This window comes from Petromyzon marinus, chromosome 15 (assembly GCF_048934315.1).
Source record: "Petromyzon marinus isolate PM22_M1 ecotype Great Lakes invasive population chromosome 15, UKy_Petmar_22M1.pri1.0, whole genome shotgun sequence".
Taxonomy (NCBI): Eukaryota; Metazoa; Chordata; class Hyperoartia; order Petromyzontiformes; family Petromyzontidae; genus Petromyzon; species Petromyzon marinus.
In genome coordinates, this window is record NC_133681.1 from 10,724,971 (window position 1) to 10,744,166 (window position 19,196).

Here is a 19,196-nt window from a genome sequence, read left to right on the forward strand (position 1 = left end):
GCTAATATCAGCGGCTGACAATCTCCAGTTGAAATGTCATGTTCAACTATCCAAAACACTTCATAGAGAGAACAATTGGGATTATGCAAATAGCCATTGGTATAATTTAACACAGCGATAGTGGTCGTAGTAATAATATTATGATCTGAATCCTGATTGTTTCGAATTAGCAGTATCAAAACAAATCCTCTCACCATATCTGTTATATTTAAGATTCTATATCGGTTAGTTTAAATATCAAGATTTGATTTTACTCTCAATTTACATGGGAAAAACATGTTTTATTCTATATCACTAAATCAGCAGCATTAATACAATGTATTTTAATGGCTGATAAATGTATATATTTTTTAGAATAACTACATAACAAATAAAGTGCTTAAAAATGTGTATGTTAAAAATCCTCTTTCAGCTCATTGACTACACCCCACGCGTGTGCATGTATATAATACAATGGTCGCAGTTATATCATATGTGGACATCATTGAGACATTTCCAAAAGTAATGTAAAAGTATGGAATGTCGATTTTTCAAAAGGACTATTTTTATTATATTATTGGATTAATCGTATAAAACACATGAGAAATATTAAGAATTCAGTATTATTTTTATAGCACCCTTGGTAATGAATACATTTACATCCGAGTGTAATAATGAATACAATTACAATCATTGGTTTCCTCCGAGTTCACGTGCTCATGCCCCAGAAAAATGGAGATTCCAGAATATTTAAGCTGTAAAGCATGTGCTATGGCCTGAAGCTCACATTATCCATAACCATACATGTGCATCAATCGTATATTTTAAAGTACATTTTGTGTAAAGGTGTGAAAGCAGCTTGCTTTCTGTATTAAATATATGCACGTGTGCTATATATCTACCTCGCAAATGACACCACAGTATTAATATGCAAGTAGCAGTTATGCAATGCAATGCTGAATGTTGACAATTTCCAAATGTCTCCCATATTTAAAGGCACCATAAATTAAATGAATGTTCCAGCCATAAATCAGTGGATATGCTGGCTACCTCCTCTCAACTGAAGATGGGCCATTGCACGCAACATTAACCTACCACATACATATTTCTGTTCGAAGGCAGCTTTAATGACAGAGGTTGTGAGATTTTTTTCCCCTCTCAAGTCAGTACCTGTTATACCAGTTTCACTTGGAGTGATTTTTTTTTATGTAAGCTCAGAACATAAACGGGCAGCTCATGAAAGCAGAAACTGCTCCATTGCACCACCATCAGCTTCTTGCCGCTCACATTTTTACAGTTACTTCGCATGCATGGTCGTTTCCCGTTACATTAAACATTAAGGTCCGTGAAACGACTCTGCCATCTGTTGCTGCCTCTGCTGACGCAGGTTTCGACCTCCTGGAGAGGCTGGCTCTCCTGGAAAATGTGGCGCAACCGACCGAGTCTGCGCAGGACGAGGAAGCCCGACTCCGCCTAAGGGGGAACCCCATCTCCCAGCCCACTGAGTAAGTGCCGCATCTCCTGGCGCGTGACACGTCCTCGCGGGCAGTGTTGTGAGCAACTTGTGGCACGCTTGTCACTCAAATGCGCATTTGCAGCCACAACAAACGTCATCGTCTGAGTCAACGATGTGACGGAGAATCCTGGCGTTGATATTTACGCAGGCCCTTTTGAAGGCACCGAGAGTTGATGCCGTAGCTTATCCTGTAAAGACGTACCTATAGTTGCTAGCTGTCCTTGTTTTGCTAGGATTTTTATTGTTGAGGCCGCTGTTCCGAGAAATCTGTATGTCTTCCCGGGAACTTAACAGTCCCCAGTTTTTTTCAGTTGCAGAATAATGCACCACTCCAGATATATGAAGTTTTTTTCCTCTGATGGTACTGAGATATTCTTCTTCCCACGATATGTCCCATTTTTTTGGTTGTGTAACTCTCATCGGCAGCAACTCTAGCTGTAGCAGAAATGAACAATTACGTTTTTTTTCTATTTTTTACAGAAGACTTCGGTGGTCAATAAAATTACCGTCAATTATTTGGAAAGTCAGCAGTGGTTGCCCCCTACAATGAACAGACTGCTCCCCACCCCCGCTATGAGAACGTGTGAGTTTCAGTTCAACCGCTGGCTCTCAGCCACCGACGGATCCGTATTAAGTACGTATGTATGTAGAACCTTTTTCATACCGTACTTAGTCAACCGTGCTAATCGGAGGTGCCTGAGCAGGCAGTGTGCAGCGACCCACTGGCACCCTGACTGCTCGTTTTCCGTACAAGTGAAACGGAGTGACTTGATTACGCTAACATGCTAGTATGCACAGCTGCACACATCATCAGTGACATCTTCACTCCTTCCAATTTACAAATCGCCCCTGTTTGCTGGATGGTGAAAAAAAGGATGAAGGTACTTATGTAAGCAGCTGTGCAAGCCTCAACGTGTCAATATACTGAGGACATAACCGTGTCAGCACCTCCTGTTGAAATTAGGTCAACACCAACATCTTCCTGGAGCCCATTAGCTTGTTGTGGTCTGGCTTGCCTTTAACAATTATAGATTAACGCTCACGTTTCCTTCCTTAGACAGTTTGCATGTGGGTCTTTTTGCAAGCCTGGTCATGTTTTCAAAGCCCCTTTTGTTCTGGGTGTCATATATTGCCTAATTGCTTCGTTCCTGACATGATGCAATAGTTTGAATAATTCGTATGTGTTCATCTCTTTGTCACAATATGTTGAATGTGTTACACTTGTTATATATTTATAACGTGGGATGGTACAAAAAAATTGCTGAACAGATTTATTGAGTCCGTTAATTACGTCTCTCAATCCTTTGCTGGATAAAGGCTGTACCTCCCTGTGGTGGTCATTTTGACCATACTTCACCACACTGGTCAGCTTGGGTTTGCGAAAGGGAGGAGGCAGAGGAACAATTGAAATGTAACTCGCCACTGATGTTACCGTAGGCGCATTCAGGAATCGAACTCAGGCTCGTCCGGTTCATAGCGCAGTGTGCTAAGCACCGTACCACTCTCACATTCTCAAATGTATAAATTATGTATGCATAGCCCGATACATAGAGTAAACATACATACAGTATTTCATTACAGTGTACTGTATAATCATTTCGGACACTTGGTATTCGCATCGTTCTTATAGTGCAAAGGCTATCACGTAATGTGCTGTGTTTCACAGACATAGTCTGCAATAATGTAAAGAACGAAACAATGTTGCTATGTATAATCCAAATTTGCGTAATTTGAGGCTAAATTTTGAGGCATTTGGCAAAAGTCGGATCATAACGCCGGCACACCCTGGCGAATGTTTTTGAACTGACGCCAGGGGCTCTTTCGTGAGCACTCTGAAGCAGACGGCACGTCGTATTTTTTACAGTTTCCTTCCACCCGCGGTATTAACCACGGCAGCTGCTGAATTCGAACCACAGACCTCTGCAACTGCCAGCGAACGCACCATCGCTGCCACATCACAGCCCCATGGGTAGTGGTAAACGTATATATATGGCACATTTACTGTTCAAATAGCTCATGTTGTAGAGCATTCAGTTGGAAGTCAATTGTGCTTCTGGGTATGGATGCACAGCTTCGTGGCATTGAAATGTGGAGATTCAACCAATGAGTGATGACCACCAGTGGAGTTGAACGTTGCCCATTACGTACTCATTAGAGCATGTTGACGCTTTTACTTTGATATTGCGACAAGTGCAATGTCTTGTTAAGAAAGTCAATATCATTCCAACAACCCTGATTGTACTGCCAGGGTTGTATAAGGGCAGCCCAGATGTATGTGCGCATACTAAGCAGTGTTTGTTCAATACTTCTGTTTTATGTTGTTACCCTCTCTTAGATATGTAGCATTAATGTGCACACTAACACAATATTGGTTAAATGTATTGACTGCCTAAGTCGTAAGTAGTGTTAAATGCTCCATATAAAAGTAAATAAATAATACAATAAAATTATTATGACTAATACAGAATATCATTCATTATTGTAGCATTCTGTTCGAAAACAACATTTGTCAATAGAACAAATGAATACATGCATTGAAGACCATGGACGTGCATATTGAATATAAATGCTTGTGAGTGTGTACATACATTATAGTAAGCATGCCATGAAATGCCAGCTCTGAATTAAGAAGCCCTGCTAAATGTTCTAGAAATAATGGCAGGCGCATAAATGACCACAATCCTTAGCCCCATTTTATTCAGACGGCAGCCATTAGGCTGTAGGTTGTTTTTTTCCGTTTCAATGTATTTACAGCCAAGGGCGTAAAAAGGTTTCGCTCTGGCTCAGTGAGCACTAACCACTTTTTTTTTTGCGAAATTGCCAAACATTTTGTCTGAAATTTCGGTCTACCAGCTCAGTGAAAAAAAATGTCAGCCCTTCCGTTAACAACTGGTCAGCTCGGGTCCAGTCGACTTACACATATTTTTGTAAACACATAAAATGAGTTGACATTGATAAAATATTAATATGCTGACTTTGGTGATGCTCGATTTTATTGGAGCACAAGTGTTTTTTTGTTATAATGCAATGCACACTTTGAGTAAAACGTTGTTTTTAGATGTTACCATTGGCAATCCAGAGGTCGCCGGTACAATCACCCGGCGCGGCGGTGGAAACGATGGGGAAGTTCATTCAATCTCCTCGCCTCTGTCCACCCAGCAGTGTAAACCACAGTTAGGCAATCGCCAGGTCACGTGTGGTGCAGTAAATTGTGGGTACTTAAATGTTTTCTTCCAAGATGTACTACCCACCGTGAAAGAGTAAGCCAAATGCCCTCTAGAGAGTCTTCGGCTATACTCTTTGGTTCTATTCGGTAAAGTCACGTAGGTAAAAAATAAAACAACAAAAATCACGACGTTTCGGCCACAACACAAGCGGCCTTCATCAGGTGAAGGGATCAGGCTGTCTCGAGGACTACCTTGCCACAAGCAGCGGTGTGAAAATATACATTTCACGGCTGCATTTTTTTTACTTTTACATGTAAAATTGCATTGAGTATAATTTATACATTCGATTGAACTAATAGAGAAGAGACGAGTAATACATAATGGTGTTCTTTTACTCCTGTGACATGCTCAGGTAGATCATTTCCCAATGTCCCAGATTAGTGTATATACTAAGATTTGTTCTTCAACGTATAAATAAGCACATGCAATCATATAGCGTTATTAACAGTGCTACCAAAGTCCAGCCTGAAAATTGTCTGTTACAAACACTGAACACTGCCTTATGGTTTACTATATATGTACCATTTCATACAAATGCCCTTTGTTACATCTGCTCTGGAGAAAGCCTAGGCCTGAAACATTAGCCCATTGTGAAGGTTAACCTCATAAAGCAACATTTTCTAATGACGAGGGGGGGTTGTTTTGTTGACCATACTTCACCTTGCTAGTCACTGCAGGTTGGTGAAGTGACGGGGTGAAGGGGGGTGGTTAGCCATGGCCAGAAATCGAACTCTGCTTGCCTGGTTGAAAGTGACGGTGTGCTAATCAGTGCACCACAACTCAAACCCCAAGAGATATAAACGGAGTAAATTTTGATGGAGTAAATTTTCCCACTTAAGAAATCCATAAGAAACACACGACTTTCAGAGCATTAAGTCTAGACATTCCACAGGGCTGGTGTGGATGCGCACGCGTGTGTACTTGCGTGTGTGCTCGAGTGTATGCGTGTGGGTGTGCAGTCGGCGCCACACACATGCTTGTGGTATATACGAAAACCACGTGTGTAGATTGACGATGCTTACGGAGCCAATGCCACCCTGCTGTGCCCAATGCCGGCATGCTCACTTGAACCTGCCTATCTCTGGAAGAAAATATCAATTAAATATATGATGGACAACGTATCATGCAATGGCCCTTTTTTCATAGCCGAGAGATGAGGAAGAAGTGCCATTGACAGAAGTATCCATGCATGCATGTATGTACGTTGAACCTCTTTTGCACTCTACGTAGTCAACCGTTATCATTGGAGGTGCAGGAGAAGGACAACGAACTAAACACAAAAAAGCAGTTCTGAAGACATTATTTACAATCTACGTTAAAAAGTGCATAGCTCCAGTGGTTTCCAAATATCGGAAGGAAGAGCGTTCCAGACGACCGCAGAAGCGCATATGAAAGTGCGCGATGCAGTGACTATCTTTGTTCGATGGCGAGCCAAAAGCCGCTGCGAGGGTCACCGGAGGTCACGTGATGGTCTATGTTCTCACCCATTACTTATTTATTTTCCTTTAAGGGCAGTGCTATTGACGTTTGTTTTGTGTACGTCTGCACAAATGCAATTGCAGTATCACGAAATACACATCTCTTTTCAACGTAATATGCCTCTTAGCTATTTGGATAAAATGATGTCTCAAAATAGAGAGGCCAAAGAGGTAGAGTGCATAAAAAGTTGGACACTGCACTTTGCACCGTGCGTCCCTCGCTGTGCTATGAAGAAGGTCCGTTATCAAAGCGTCACCTATCATACACTTTTCCGTTTAAGGTAGTGTTTTTGATTAATGTCATGCGTTTTTTGTATATTTTCCCTGTGCATCACTGCGACCGCAATGTCGCAAAAATAGAATTGTGATGCGGCTATGTCACGTTTTGCTGCATTTGTGTTTGCGAATATTCCACTCTCCTTATTTTGATTAATTAAGAATTTTCATTAGAGAGAGTGGTTATTGTAAGACATTGCGTTGCGTTGCATTACCATTAACGTGATTTTCTTCTTGTTTGTTTCTTCAGCAAGGTTTTCCCCCATGGTCTTCCGGAAGAATATACCTTCATAGCGGTGTTTAAAGTTCATAAGGGCTCCCAGGAAGATAACTGGATTCTGTGGCAAGTGGTTGATAAATATGGCATATCACAGGTATGTTGCCTACAAGTATGAATCACTCGCACAACACAAAGCACATGTTATACTGCTATCGACCATTATTGTGCCATTACATTTTAGCACAATAATATGTAAAACTGAGAATTTACATATTCACCATCTTCACGTCGAATGAGTTGTTAATTATTTGGGGTCATCACTTGATTCTAGAATGGATTTTTGGTCTTGTTTGTAGTGTCTCGTTGGTACTGCCTACCTGCAGTAACCTGGTAGTTCAGTCAAAGCAAACTGCCGAATAGAGGATACACCGATCCATAATTACCACTCCTAAAACTGAATAAAACAAACAGATTGGCTCCTTTATTGCAAGCATGCAAGCTGAGGAAACAATCATAATGCATTTAAAAAGTAAGAACATATATAAGTCACGTAAAGTCACGTAGATAGGTAAAGTCACGTAGTTAGGTTATTTGAACCTATCTTCGTGACTTTACCGAAAGACCCAAAGAACTTGAATTCCGGCAGTCACGAAAGCCTTTAGTCAAGATTTAACATAGATGGAATTCACACTGCTGGTACCGGTTAAAACCAACAGGGTTTGTGGCCCTTTAGAATCAGCCCTGAGGTTTAAATAACCTTCCACATTGCAGTTGCAAGGAGCTCTGTCCTGTTCATCTTTCTACCTCTCCCCACCCTGCTGCCTCTCAAAGGGGAGTTGATTATAAGAAGCGCCATTGTGGCGAGATGTTAACTACCTTGCCGGGTTTTCAGGAGATCGTGGCTTTGATCCTGACACTGACGCCTGTATATTTGTAGTTTGCAGGAAGTTGTGGGTTTGATCGTGACCCTGATACCTGCTGTATATTTGGAGTTTGTATGTTCACCCTGTGACTGCGTGGATTTTACTCTGGTTTTTCCCTCCACATTTAGGATCAACTTGCATTTAGAGTATTTGGCTACTATAAATTTCCACGTGATATGCCACTTCTAAAAAAGAGCTACATATCTCAGTGAGCCTTTCCTGGTAAAATAAAAATTGTTTCTCGGTTTCTTTTCGTCATTTCCCTTAACGTGATCATTGTAAGCTCCATTGGCAGTTTTTTTTATTCCTCCAGCATGATCAGGGCTCACCTGGCTGCAGGCATTTTTGGCACAAAGGAAACCCAGAGACCCGTCAGCCTTGGTGGTTAATGTTAGATAAGTTACGGGAAAATTGGGTAATATGTTACGCCTATAGTCGTATATAACAGTAATAGCCAATAGCATTAAGGGGCTCTTTTTCACTTTGAAGCAAATTGAATTCTAAATTCATATAAAAAAAGATTTACTGTGGTGGAGCATTCTATGTAAAAACATAAATAAATAATCTTCCATTCTATATCTCCATGTAAAAATAAGTTCTTCATCCTGTCATTCTTCTGGACTTACAGTAACATTAGCATTGTATCTGTTAATCTTATATTGTATCTGTTTGTAGTGTAGTCAAGGCGGAACACTAATCAGCTGATCAATAGCGTACTTTTGGTAGGATATAACCATTATGGTCCAGGCTTTGAGCAATAAATGCTGCAAAAAAATGAATGTCCCATTTCAATGGAGACAGATACATGACACAGAGGTTTTTATATTTTAGATACTTTAATACATTTTTTACTTCCGCACATCTTATTAGCGCGGTTGGCTACGTATGGCGCAAAAGACGTTCAACATACATACATACATACAAATGTGCTAAAGAATTTAGATGTTTGATATACAAGGTGGACCAGATGTCTTGTGACCAACATTTAATTCTCTAAAGCGCATACCTGTCAACCCCTTATCGGTGCCTACCTTATTACAGACCAATTCACACCGTTTTGGTCACCCCGTGCCCTTACAAATCTCAAAGTTCATCCTACAAAGTCCCATCACAAGGGGGATATACAAGCAAAGGGACAAAACTACTTTCTTTTTGCCCGTATTGAAACGGCTGTACGCCGTATGGCCCTGAAGACTCAATTTTCCTGTACAAGTATAGTGACATCGCGGGATGTGACTGCGCAGTGCCGGCCCGAGAGAGGCACGGCGTGCGGTGTAACAACATCGCGGACACCACAAGGGTGTGGGTGTAGTACCGGCCATAGAGGGGCCCGGTGGGCGCTGATTGATAGCGCTGGATGGCACCAAGTTTGGCGTGCAGTGCCAACCCTACAGGACAGGGTATGGAAGTGCCGGCCGTAGGAATGAGGTTACTAAAGGCCATGGCACTCTGGTTGACCCGAGAGGACACGTGACCGGTTAAGTCTGCAAAGGGGCCCAAGTGGAGGCTAGTGGTGGTCACGTGGTTAGCATCCAGATCCTTCCCGAGGATTCTGGAAGGTGGTCGTGGCCAAGGGCGGAGCCAGCCACGCCGCAGAGAATATAAGCCGGGTCCCCAGAGGGACCGGCGTTGTTGTTGTTCATCCTGAAGAAACCTTCATCTACGTTCTCGGCTCTACGAGTCTTCAACACGTGGACCTGGACCCGAGCTGTGGTCCCTGACTGTCGTAGCTAGTTACGTTGTAACTAGTGTGGTTAGCCTGGTGGCCACCACCATATTTTGTTATTCTGTTAAGAGAAAGTTACCCCGTGTGTTGGAGTTATATCAATGTGTTGCCTCCAAGTATACGTCTGCGACTCAGTTGAACTCACTACACAAGTATACGGGGTAAACCTATGGTTTGACACGTATGAAAACGTAATATTTAAAAAGTAAGGTTTATGTAAAACAGAAACAAACATGCAAAGGAAAACAATTCATAATAAATGTTTTTGGGTAAGATCTTGTAAGTATTCATGTTTCGTAACCCTCCATCACCCAACACAGCCAGTAAGGTTCGTCACGTAAATAACGCGTCAATTAGTTACTACTTCAGCCCACCGGTGTGTTGAACAGTAAATCCACAAAATTTACAATTTGAGTACGTCGTTTCACTGTTAATTACATAGTAAAGCAATCCACTTGCTTCCAGTCTAAAATAGAGCAAAATGACGTCATGACTCTCCAGCACACCGCTGGACTGAAGTAGTAACTAATTGGCGCGTTGTTTACGTGACGAACCTCGCTCGCTGTGTCGGGTGGTGGAGGGTTACGAAACATTTGCACTTACGCGATCTACCTCAAAAACCTTTATTGGTCGCGAAAGCAGACGTGTAAAAGAAAAACAATGTTAGGGGTCAATTATTTGGCGGGTCACAAGACATCGGGACCAGCCTGTACAATACCCACCTGTTCTATAGGAAAACCCAGCCATGCCCAGACAACTAACCTTGTGAATGAAAATCCCTGCAATAAGCCGTTGGCCCTCCATCTTCTCGTTCCCTTACCCCAGCTCTTCAATCAAAATAATGCACTCATTAATTTAAATTTTCAAATACATAGATTATCTGGCTTAAACACAACAAATGCATACCGCCATTCATTAGTGATGAGCCAAAAAGGCTATTTAAAATTATAACGGTGCGTTGCGGAAAATGTTGAACTTCAAGCTTACTGTTTTAGCTCATCCTCTATTATGTACTGTTTGTGAATTATTTATCATTATGCAGTCCTAGAGCCACTAGTAATACTTTCCCTTCCTCAACAGCGAACCCTCCAGCCAAATCACGATAATCAGAAAGGCTTGAGAATACATCACGAAGCAAAAGTCAGAGTGCTTTCCCATGCTCAACTGGGCACTGGGCAGAACACATTGTCTTCAGTTGTCTCGAGACAGTTGTGTAAAGCTACACAACCACTGGTGACTTCCCAAAAAAATTTGAGTTACGTTTTATTGACCCTAAATTAGAACTCATGACTCAGTCATTGTGAATCAGGCCCTCTGACCAGAGCAGCACCAGGATCTCTCAGGACCAAATCCCCAGCCGCCAGCAATAGACAGCACGTGTTAAGGTGTCATAGATAAGAATCAATGTGTTTCTTGAATCGAGAAATGGTATAATGAGAGGAGAGGAGGAAATTCCAAAGTGGAGCAGTGTGAATAAAGAGACGAAAAGATAATCTTTTTGACCTGCAGTGTGGTGGGTGAATATGGCATTAATGAGATGAAACAAACATCCTGGTGGTAGACTGAGTGCTGAACTTGCAATGAATCAACACGATTGTTGCTACTATTTCCCCAAGGTGTCCTTACGACTTGATGGCGAGGCAAAGACTTTGGAATTCTCTGCACTGGGCCGCCAGCGTGACCGCGTCGGAGCCGTCTTCAAAGGCCCCTTGGTGGGCCAGCTCTTTGACCAGCGCTGGCATCGCCTGGAGCTGCACGTGGAGCCAACTCGGACCTCTCTGCACGTGGACTGCCAACCTGGCGTCACCCGGGCAACGGAGCCGAAGGAGGACATTGCCATAGATGGCTTCACGCTGCTTGGGAGCTCTGTTAACAGCGATGCATCAGCAGAAGTGAGTGCAGAGCTGCCATACTGCATGTGCTACTACTACCGATGGCAACTACACCGCCAACACCGACGACACTGAGAACATCAACACCATTCTAGATTTGAAGTTTTTCGTGACTGCAAGGATCCATATTCTTGGGTTCTTTCGGTAAAGTCACAAGCAATGGTTGCTTGTGTTGCAATCGAAACTGTCGTGATTTAATTTATTTAATTTTTTCACCTACGTGACTTTACGGAAAGAACCAAAGAATAAACATCAACACCAACATCACCAATACCACTGAGAACATCAACAGCAACAAGACTGACATCAGTAACACTGACAATAACACCATAATCATCACACAATATTCACTCACTTTTGTAGAGAGAGAATGACCCAGAGGCATGTAATGAATCCGCACCAACAATTGCCCAAGCTCTGTGGTCCTCTATGTATTAAGCTGTTATCGGACAATTAATAAATGTTTACATGTGGGAGGAAATCTGAGCACCCGTAGAATACTCACGTGTGTGAAGGGAGAACACTCTTTCCCATACAGATGGAGCAGGAGGAGTACACATTTTTAATGTACTACCTTTTCCTAGCAAGCCAGGGTATGACACCTCGATGCACATTGGATGCGAGTATCACAACATATTTTTTGTGATCCTCCAGCCCTCGCTGCTTCTGCAGCACTGGATTACAGGCGTGTCCCACGAGCAATGCGAATCCATTATGCTCAGAGTTGCCCCCCGAAAAAATGTGTTTGTGACTTTGATGGGACCAAGTCAGATATTCCATTGTCACTATCATCAACAGCAAATAAAAATTCAGTTGTTGATGGATTAATGATGCATCGCAAATTTGTGATTTCCGTTAATGTTTGAACGAGAATGGTTTTGTGCTGTGATATTTGTGCACAGGTTGACATCCTTAAACTCGCCATATACTGCGACTCCAGGCACGCCGAACTGGAGAGCTGCTGTGACATCCCGGGATTTCAGGTACGCACGTGACAGTATGTCCTATTCGCAAATGCCTCCACAATGCTCGGGGAACTTGCCCGTTACAACCTGTCATAATAATGGACTTCCAACACTAATGAAAAGCCATCCCCACCAAAAAATTAAAAAGTCAACAGGTCAAAGTGTCTTTTTTCGCTGCAATTAGCAAATGGGGCAGCACTCTTCTGAATTAGTCGCCCTTGGGCAAAGGTGGGAATGTGTCTTCGCTCAGGGCAACCACTGTTAACTTTCCACAAAGTGGCACTCGCTGTATTGACCAGAGCTTAATTTCTTACTCGATGTCTTCCGGAACACTGCCAAGCTGGCTTGGAGTAGGGATTATCAGGTTAAGGCACTACTACTATTGCACGAGGTATGCCTAACCATAATACTGTAATCTTATATTATAGTGCCGTATGTTCCTATAATCCTATGACCAGGTTTATACAATTCAATGCAGCATCATGAGGACAATGTGAAGGCGAGATAGATTTGCCGTGTCAAAATAACTCCCAGTACAGCGTCACGGGTTGCTCTGGTAGAAATTAAGCACCGGTATCGACTGCAGAGGAATGATGCGCTGAGTGGGCCCTCCCTGGGATTTAAACTCACAACCGTCCATTTGTGAGTCAAATACTCTCCCTACAGTGCCACATTTGCCACATAAACTGAACTAAAATAAATTGGCTACTTTATCATACCTTCCAATCGTAGAATTAAATAAGTATTAATTAAATGATGGATGGAGTCGGGTGTCTATAAAATAACCAACATTGCCTGGAACAATGATCTGATCTGATGCTTTTTTTATTGGCAGCGCTGGCATGGGTTTGGGCAGTAATGCATTTCAAATGAGTTGGTTCATCTCTTTTGTGCATCTCAGAAGAACATTTTAAATAAAATATTTGTGGCCTTAGACCACCAGGAATCATTGATGGAATATTAATATAATTGTGTTGCTACCTGACCTAACTTTAATTCGTTCTGTAGGTGTAATACTGCTGAGCACGCATACAAAGACAAATATCCCGCATATAGCCTTAACATACTGTTACATGTACACACCCACACACACAGTAAATACTAATTAACTAAACATGCCGCTTCAGCAAAGTATATCAATGCAGTACACATGTTGTGGTGTATGTTTTCCGGGGGGCAATATTGACCTTGACCTTCTTGGTTTAAAGAATGATTATCATATCCTTTCAGCAAATACAATATTTGTATTATTATTTGCACATTACATACATACGTACACACATACAGCCATAATTACACATCGGGAATGGAAGTCCTCTACTGATAAAGGTGTTCCTGTTATATAAACACATATGAGGCAATTATTTCCACATTTTTGATAAGCGAATGTATGATCGTGTGAACGCCCGTGACAGCGGTGGTAATTTGTATGAAGCAGAAGCAGGATATTTCTCGGTGCCTACTTTACACAAGTAATGCCATTAATGATTCCTCCCCGTCTCTATTCTGCAAGTGTTACTCCGCACAGCAAGATTCGAACTCTGCTTACCTAATGGATCAAGCCGAGGGAGGCTCCAAGTTTGACCTGCAACGGAAGGAAGCTAATTGTAGCTGTCCGCAAGGACGGCACAGCTATCGGGTGAGTCATTGACTTGTCACCTGTCATTGACTTGTCACCTGTCTTCCTCAGGAAATGCACATGCTACATTGCTGGTCTTCAAAAATAACGGCCTCCCATTCTATCGCCAGCTGCCCATTTATGGAAATATGTGGAGGTTAAGTTGCTGCACGAGATGATTCCACCTGTTTATTGGTTGTGACCTTAACAACTCAAGAAAAGACCCCCACATAAAATAGCGCTGCTGTCCACTTATTTGCTTGTTCGTTATCCACACGAGACATTGCTAATTTATTTCATTTTTCCTCAAATGACATCCAGGATAAATTGTGCCTATGACTCGCAAGTTATGAACAATTTTTTTTCATTTCAATGCAACCGCTGTTTACCGAATAAGCCACCATCAAATGCATATTACCTTTATCACCAACAATTGATAGGAATTTTGCAATAATGTTTCTATGACCAAAAATTTACCTAGATTAATTTTCACTTAAATTTGTGTGCGTTTGGATGCCGAGAGGGGGATGATAATTAGCAAAGGTTAGGAATAATTACATCTGTAAGAGAGCCCTCCTCATTGCAGTGACATACCAACTTTGTAAAGGACAACTGGATGAGATTTGCAGTTTTCATTGACAGAAGGCCATTCAGCAACGTTATTTTATTAAATATAGATGTTTTCCCCATTGTATTACCCATGGTGAACAAATCATACGAGCAAGCTACACAGCCAACAATTCAGTCGGTTTTGACATGCGGTCCCAAAAAGTGCCATTTGGCCCTGTGGCATATTGTTGTCAATAAAACTTCAATACTTGACTTAAAATATGGAAAGGACTTATGTACACATAATGAGCGACTTCCAATTTTTGTAGACATTTTTTTTTGTTTTACCAGGCATCAATAATAACTTGGCATACGCTATCCCGTCACTGTGTATTCAACCCCTCTTATACATTTCAGTTACCAAGGCTTGGACCGAGAATGATAGAGGTGTTGACCATTTATCTGATGTGTGTTTTAACCCATTGATTAAGCCCCCTCTTCAGACCGAACATGCTGTAGGATAGGAATGACTACACACAAAAGCCATTTCCCTGTAATGGCATTTATTACGCCAATGTGTGGTGACATTTTTCGCCACATTGCAGCGAGGTGTAGAGCACCAACATTCGGTGTTAAAGTACCACGTGATAATTTATAGGAGACTCGTTTCTTGAGCTGAGCGCTAAAGTGATTTTCCTGCTTGGAAGAGTTTGGAATGCTATGCACGGTTTAAGCTATAAATGTTGGACGGTTCTTGGCTATCACCATATACAAGTCCATTGGCTTTGCAGTGTAAACTTGTCTGAGGTTGTTCGATTTGCTTGTGTGGATCATACCTGTCTGAGGGCAGGAGTGTTGGTTGGCTAAGGCTGCCCCTGGCAGTTTGGCAGCTGGTATTCCTCGGACTCGCTAGTGTATGTGCACACGCACATGCATATACAAAGATCCCCTGTCTCGCCTTTGACAGACTGTTAAGCCAAGTCCAATCAGGGAGCACCGATTAATCCGTTTCGAGACGTGTGCAAGTTGAAGGTTGGGTCCCGTTCGCTGCCGAATCTCGGAAAGCAGCTCAGCGTTAATTTTATTCAGAGAGGCATAGCACCATTGTTTTAAAATACATTGTGATCACCGCAGAGAACTGTAGCAACTCGACCGCACTCTATGATAGCTGGTGCCAAACTGTACCACACATTTAAGGCTGAGTCTGAGTTCGCTGATGTTGGCCATGTGGAGAAATCAATGTGCTCACCAACGCACTGCTTTTAAACAAGACAACAATCCCAGTATAGCCTTTAAAAGACTGTTGGGCCAAGTGCTGTCATTTGTGAAGGCCCACACACGCATGAAAGCCAGTGGGTGGCCAGAACCACGTCCAGTGCTGATGTTTACTACAAACTGTGCCAGGTACCCATTTTAATACTCGGTGGACCTAGGGGAGGCCCAGGACCGGTCCAGATATAATCCTCACCAGTGTTGGTCATGAGCGGGAATCGAACACGGGTCGCACGGATCATAGCGCAGAGTGCTAACTACTGCACTACTGCTCCAAAAAAAAGGAAGATCCCCCGTATAACCTTAACAGACTGTCGGGGCAAGTGTTGGTAGCGAGCAACTATGAAGGCCAGCACAGCACACGGAGGGGATCGGTGGCCAGCACAACGCCAGACCGCTTATGTCTCCCTAGTGGCGATGTTTGCACACCAGGAACTCATTTGAGGCTGAGTCGGCTTCGGGGAGGCCCAGGACCGGCCCAGATATAATCGTCACTGGTGTTGGCCGTGAGCGGGAATCAAACTCGGGTCTCCGGGTTCGTAGCGCTGCGCGCTAACCGCTACACTACCGCTCCCCCCACACACACGCTCCTGACGCCAGCATCCCAATCAAAATCAATACAAAGTGGAAGAACGTGACTCTTTTTTACGTCCACATACACAAATGTAATGTTGCTATTTAATATAAGCTGCAGATAGGGAGAACCAAAAAAAATTGTCAAAGGAATAATGGAACCGTAAGCTCACTCAGTGTCAAAAGTGACGCCAGCATGCATTATTTTAAAATCATCCAATGACTAAAAAGCAGAGATCCTCAATGCGCCTGAACGATTGATTGCCTGCCACTCCTAGGCAATGCCGTCACGGTGTGCCCCATTAGCCTGAGCACCAAAGCTTCCCTCTTCCCCCTCTACGCAGGCCCACATCTTCTCCCCACCACCAACACCCACTCACCCCAACCACCCACGTCCACTCGCCCACTCCTCATCTCTTTCACCCGTCATCCCCAGCCCACTAGAAGCCTCATTCACGCACGCACGCGCACACGCGCGACGTTTCCGAACATGCCCACGGTTTCCAACGGAAAACTCTCGGCAGGCGAAATTAGCCAACCTGGAATCCCGTTTCTGCCACACCGATCATAAAGCGGCAATTTCACGTTATCGGCCCGGTTGCCTGGCGATGGCCGTTACCAGCACATTACTGCTGGCAGTGACGGCCGTTGGCCAGGCAATGCCGGATTACCACTTAGCCCCCGGTGTGGACGATGGAGATCCCGTTGTCTTGAGAATTTATGATCTTGCACGTGACATACGTGTCGCTACACTTGCAAGTGGGACTGCTTGACTGCATGCCAATCAATCCGTCAAGTCCCTTATCTGGAGGATTGTACCGCTTCACAACGCGGTAAGGGTCCGACCATTCATGGGCGTTGTGCCGTACCGCTTCAGGGCAACGATTTGAACGAAGAGCAGAAACATCGTGAAAGAAGCATTTGTAATGTCAACTCTAACGTGTGGTTCACTCCTGCGCCAATGTGTTCGGTAGCTGTTTAATAATTCTCCATCGCACACGTTCACCACACTTGCGTCTCAATGTATCACCTGTGCGGTTGAAACCGCAAACTGATAATGCGCCGGCATCGCTCGGTGTTACACACAGCCTGCGGGGAACAATGCCTGATTAGTGGCAGTCATAAAAGACACAACAGGGCCCACTTGGCCCCAGAGGCTCTCGGGGAGAACTGGTAACGTGTGTGTGTGTGCGTGCGTGCTGAGTCATCAGTTTCAAGTAATGCGTTTTCCATTCTCCCTCTCACAGTTGTAACCTGCCTTTGTCTTGTAACATGCATAGCCGATGCTGCAAAAAGCCGTGAGACGTGGTATGCATTCACGCGACCCATTGCCGGGGAATACTTTTTGTAATCGAAGTGCTGTAAGGTACTGGAGCTTACACGCACAGTATTTTGACAAATCGGTGTTGGCTGATTCTAAGAGAAGCATTAGGTGGTGTTTTTCTTCAGAGCCAGTGGGTTGAAACTACACATTCCTATGGTTGTGACCAGTCTCTCCTTAGAACATTTGTTGACCTCCTAACAATGCATTGCTCGCCTGACGGTATTCATCAGGTGATAGAATGGTGACGGCTTGTCAGAATTTCAGAATATGTATTTATACTGGACGAATCCGATGAGCTGTAAAGCTCTTTTTCACGATGTCCAATCGGGGCGGGCAAGAACGTTACAACAAACAATAAAAAAACATGATAGGAGTGTAACGGACAATAAAGGTAAACAGATCACCCAAAAACATGCAGGTGCAACTAAACCATCCACAATCTACGAGGCAAAGCGCAGTGAGGTGTTAGCCTGTTTTTTTTTCAGAAGCGACCTGCTGAATTGGTTGGAAGTCGTTTTGCCGACTTCCGGCACTGGCTGGATATTCCCCAAAAGCGATTGGGGCCAAATGCACGTGAAGGTTTTTTGTTTGTTAAACCCATATTCGCTGGGCAGAGTGGGAAGAGCCCCCCCCCACCGGCCAGGCAATAGCTGGGGGGGGGGGGCGGGGGGTGCCGATGGCAATTGGGGTCATGTGCGCGCCGACGCCAGCACGCTCACAGCACGCTCACAGTCACAGCACGCTCACAGCACCCTCACAGCACGCTCACAGCACGCTCACAGCACGCTCACAGTCACCGCACGCTCACAGCCACAGCACGCTCACAGCACCCTCACAGCACCCTCACAGCACGCTCACAGCACCCTCACATCACGCTCACAGCACCCTCACAGCACGCTCACAGCACGCTCACAGTCACAGCACGCTCACAGCACCCTCACAGCACGCTCACAGCACCCTCACAGCACCCTCACAGCACGCTCACAGCACGCTCACGGCACCCTCACAGCACGCTCACAGCACCCTCACAGCACGCTCACAGCACCCTCACAGCACGCTCACAGCACGCTCACAGTCACAGCACGCTCACAGCACCCTCACAGCACGCTCACAGCACCCTCACAGCACGCTCACAGCACCCTCACAGCACCCTCACAGTCACCGCACGCTCACAGCACCCTCACATCACGCTCACAGCACCCTCACATCACGCTCACAGCACCCTCACAGCACCCTCACAGCACGCTCACAGCACCCTCACATCACGCTCACAGCACCCTCACAGCACCCTCACAGCACCCTCACAGCACGCTCACAGTCACAGCACCCTCACAGCACCCTCACATCACGCTCACAGCACCCTCACAGCACACTCACAGCACGCTCACAGCACCCTCACAGCACGCTCACAGTCACAGCACCCTCACAGCACCCTCACAGCACGCTCACAGCACGCTCACAGCACGCTCACAGCACCCTCACAGCACGCTCACAGCACCCTCACCGCACGCTCACCCTGCTGACAGACTGCCGTGACGGGTCAGGGTTCACGCGTCTCACACACGAGGACGACGAAGACCACCCCCCACCCACCACCACCACCCTCCGCGTACAGCCCAAACAGCCTGTCGGGGGCAAGTGCTGTTAGCGAGCACACA

The 19,196-nt window shown here is 44.4% G+C and overlaps 1 protein-coding gene across 4 annotated transcripts in view; it reads left to right on the forward strand.

Annotated features, from left to right (window-relative positions):
• Window positions 1-19,196, forward strand: part of LOC116942653 (uncharacterized) — a 179,357-nt gene that overhangs the window by 30,270 nt on the left and 129,891 nt on the right. For all 4 annotated transcript variants that reach the window (XM_032954834.2, XM_032954835.2, XM_076067281.1 and 1 more), the window contains exons 5-9: window positions 1,367-1,484; window positions 6,727-6,850; window positions 10,962-11,237; window positions 12,140-12,220; window positions 13,716-13,841. In XM_032954834.2, coding sequence (XP_032810725.2) covers window positions 1,367-1,484; window positions 6,727-6,850; window positions 10,962-11,237; window positions 12,140-12,220; window positions 13,716-13,841 — 725 coding nt within the window. The remainder of the gene's footprint in view (window positions 1-1,366; window positions 1,485-6,726; window positions 6,851-10,961; window positions 11,238-12,139; window positions 12,221-13,715; window positions 13,842-19,196) is intronic.